Source organism: Palaemon carinicauda, chromosome 10, assembly GCF_036898095.1.
Source record: "Palaemon carinicauda isolate YSFRI2023 chromosome 10, ASM3689809v2, whole genome shotgun sequence".
Lineage (NCBI taxonomy): Eukaryota > Metazoa > Arthropoda > Malacostraca > Decapoda > Palaemonidae > Palaemon > Palaemon carinicauda.
The window spans coordinates 160,887,244-160,889,973 of record NC_090734.1 but is presented as its reverse complement, the minus strand read 5'-3'; the positions used below and the strand labels follow the sequence as shown (position 1 = coordinate 160,889,973).

The 2,730-nt window shown below is 35.5% G+C and overlaps 1 protein-coding gene across 1 annotated transcript; it reads right to left on the bottom strand.

Moving 5' to 3' along the window:
• Window positions 1-981: 981 nt before the first annotated feature.
• LOC137648355 (snake venom metalloprotease inhibitor 02D01-like) lies at window positions 982-1,613 on the bottom strand. The gene is made up of 2 exons (XM_068381284.1): window positions 1,562-1,613; window positions 982-1,385 (listed from the first exon to the last, which is right to left on the bottom strand). Exons 1-2 carry the CDS (start codon window positions 1,611-1,613, stop codon window positions 982-984), a joined length of 456 nt encoding a protein of 151 aa, XP_068237385.1.
• Between the last annotated feature and the right edge of the window lie 1,117 nt (window positions 1,614-2,730).

Below are 2,730 nucleotides of genomic sequence, written 5' to 3'. Positions count from 1 at the left end.
TGGAAAAACAAAGTCCCTCTTGATGGGCCCTGCTGTGTGTAAAAATGTCCCTCTCGCTGGTCTTAGTCTTGTGTAAAAAAAAAGTCCCTCTCGAGGGGCTCAGTCTTGTAAAAAAGTCCTTCTCGATGGTCTCAGTTTTGTGTAAAAAAGCTCTCTCGATTGGCTCAGTCTGGTGTAAAAAAGTCACTCTTGATGGCTCAATGTTGTGTAAAGATGTCCCTCTCGAGGGGCTCAGTCTTGTGTCTAAAAAAGTCCTTATCGATGGGCTCAGTCTTGTGTAAAAAGTCCCTTTAGATGGCCCCAGTTTTGTGTAAAAAAGTTCTTCTCGATGAACTCGGTCTTGTGTGAAAAAAGAAGAAAAAAAAAGTCCCTTTGTTTGTGCTCAATTTTATGTAAAGAAAAAGTCCTTCTCTATGGGTTAGTAATGAGTAAAAAGAGATTCTTTGTGTGGGCTCAGTCTGTGAAAAACTTCTCTCCCGATGGGCTTAATATTGTGTAAAAAGAAGTCCCACTCGATAAAGTTTTTTTGTAAAAAAAAAAAAAAGTTTCTGTCCACGGGCTCAAAAAAAAAAAAAAATTCTCTCGATGGGCTCACTCTTGTGTAAAAAAATATACCTCTCGATGGGCAAAGTCTTGTATAAAACTGTCCCTCTCGATAAACTTAGTGTTGTGTAAAAAGGAAGTTCCTCTCAATGGGCTTATTTTGTATAAAAAGGAAGTCCCTCTCAATTGGCTTAGCGTTGTGTAAAAAAGAAGTCTCTCCCATGAAGAAATCCACCTCAATTGACTCTGTTGTGTGAAAAGGAAGTCCCTCTCAATGGGCCCAATTTGTATAAGAAAGAAGTCCCTCTCAATGGGCCCATTTTGTGTAGAAAGAAAGTCCCTCTTCAATGGCCCAATTTGAGTAAAAAGGAAGACCCTCTTAATTGGCTCAGTGTTGTGTAAAAGGAAGTCCCTCTCTTGAAGTCCACCTCAGTTGGCTCAGTGTCGTGTGAAAAGGAATTCCCTCTCGATGGGCCCAATTTGTTTGAAAAGGAATTCCCTCTCGATGGGCCCAATTTGTTTGAAAAGGAATTCCCTCTCGATGGGCCCAATTTGTTTGAAAAGGAAGTCCCTATCGATGGGACCAATTTGTTTGAAAAGGAAGTTCCTCTCGATGGGCCCAATTTGTTTGAAAAGGAAGTCCCTATCGATGGGACCAATTTGTTTGAAAAGGAAGTTCCTCTCGATGGGCCCAATTTGTTTGAAAATGAAGTCCCTCTCAGTGGTTCCAATTTGTGTAGACAGGAAGTCCCTCTTAATTGGCTTAATTTGTGTAAAAAGGAAATCCCTCTCGATGGGCCCAATTTGTTTGAAAAGGAAGTCCCTCTCGATGGGTCCAATTTCTGTAAAAAAAAAAAAAAAAAAAAAAAAAGTCCCTCTAGATGGGGCCAAGCCTTTCGTGAAGGGAACGCCCCTTTCTAGTTTGGCAAAGCTCCAAGGGGTTGCATGTCCCCCGATTAATTACCCGCTACTTCGAAGCTTTTATCACGTTTTCGTGCAGCGTGGCACCCGCCCTAACTTGCTGTACCAAATGTTTTGTGCTGTAGTTCATTTTCGGTGATGGCTGTCATTTAGTATCAGATGATGATTGATTAGTTTGTCCTCAACATAGTTCTTTTATTTTATTTTTTTCTTGTGGGAGGGGGGGGGGTGGTGTTTTGGTATTATTTTGCGTTTACAGAATTTTATGTTGTTTGGTTACCCATTTTTTCCTTGATTTCGATTGAATTTTCATTTGAGAAATATCTTGTTGGTTATTCTCTCTCTCTCTCTCTCTCTCTCTCTCTCTCCTCTCTCTCTCTCTCTCTCTCTCTCTCTCTCTCTCTCTCTCTCTCTAAATATCCACCCCTTTACACACAAATATTCATTATTCATTTATAAATGTAAATGTATAGAAGATGTTATATAATAATAAAAAGCCCTAAAATAATACTATTATGGGTTTTAACTCTACACAGGGAAACCACTCACTCGTGAAACTCAATTACTTAAACAAATTAGGTTAAGTAATGACCTTATCCTTAATTAATTGACATTCCTACCAATTAAGATGAAGGGACAGAAGGCTAACGAAACACATTATCTACATTGAAGTCTCTGGAGAATTGATGGAAGTTAAATTTTGTTTATATCAGTTTAATTTGTCCAAGTTTGTTCTTGATTCGGATCTCAACCAATACTTTTTGGAAGTATTCGGACAATTTGTTGGGAGCTCTGAAAATGGCTCTAGACTTATGTAAAGGATTTTACATAATTTGGCGTTAAATCTTCCCCATATAAGGGAGAGCAAGTATCTAGCACTATATATATATATATTATATATATATATATATATATATATATATATATATATATATATATATATATATATATATATATATATATATATATATATATATATATATAATATGTATAATATATATAATGTATATATATATAATATATAATATATATATAATATATTTATGATATATGTATAATATATATATATATATATATATATATATATATATATATATATATATATATATATATATATATATATATATATATATATATATATATATATATATATATATATATCCGGTCACCTTCGGTTCTCCCCGACCCTTGAGTGTGTGAAGAAGGAATAGGCATACCCTGGGGTAAGGGGGAGTGCATGTGTATGCATATGTATCTAAATATTTA

Excerpts from the sequence above, each read along its gene's own strand:
- LOC137648355 (XM_068381284.1), bottom strand. The coding sequence starts at position 1,613 with ATGACAGCCATCACCGAAAATGAACTACAGCACAAAACATTTGGTACA. Across the intron at positions 1,386-1,561 it reads CAAAACATTTGGTACAGCAA|AAATTGGACCCATCGAGAGG; the intron begins GTTAGGGCGGGT and ends TTTTTTTTACAG.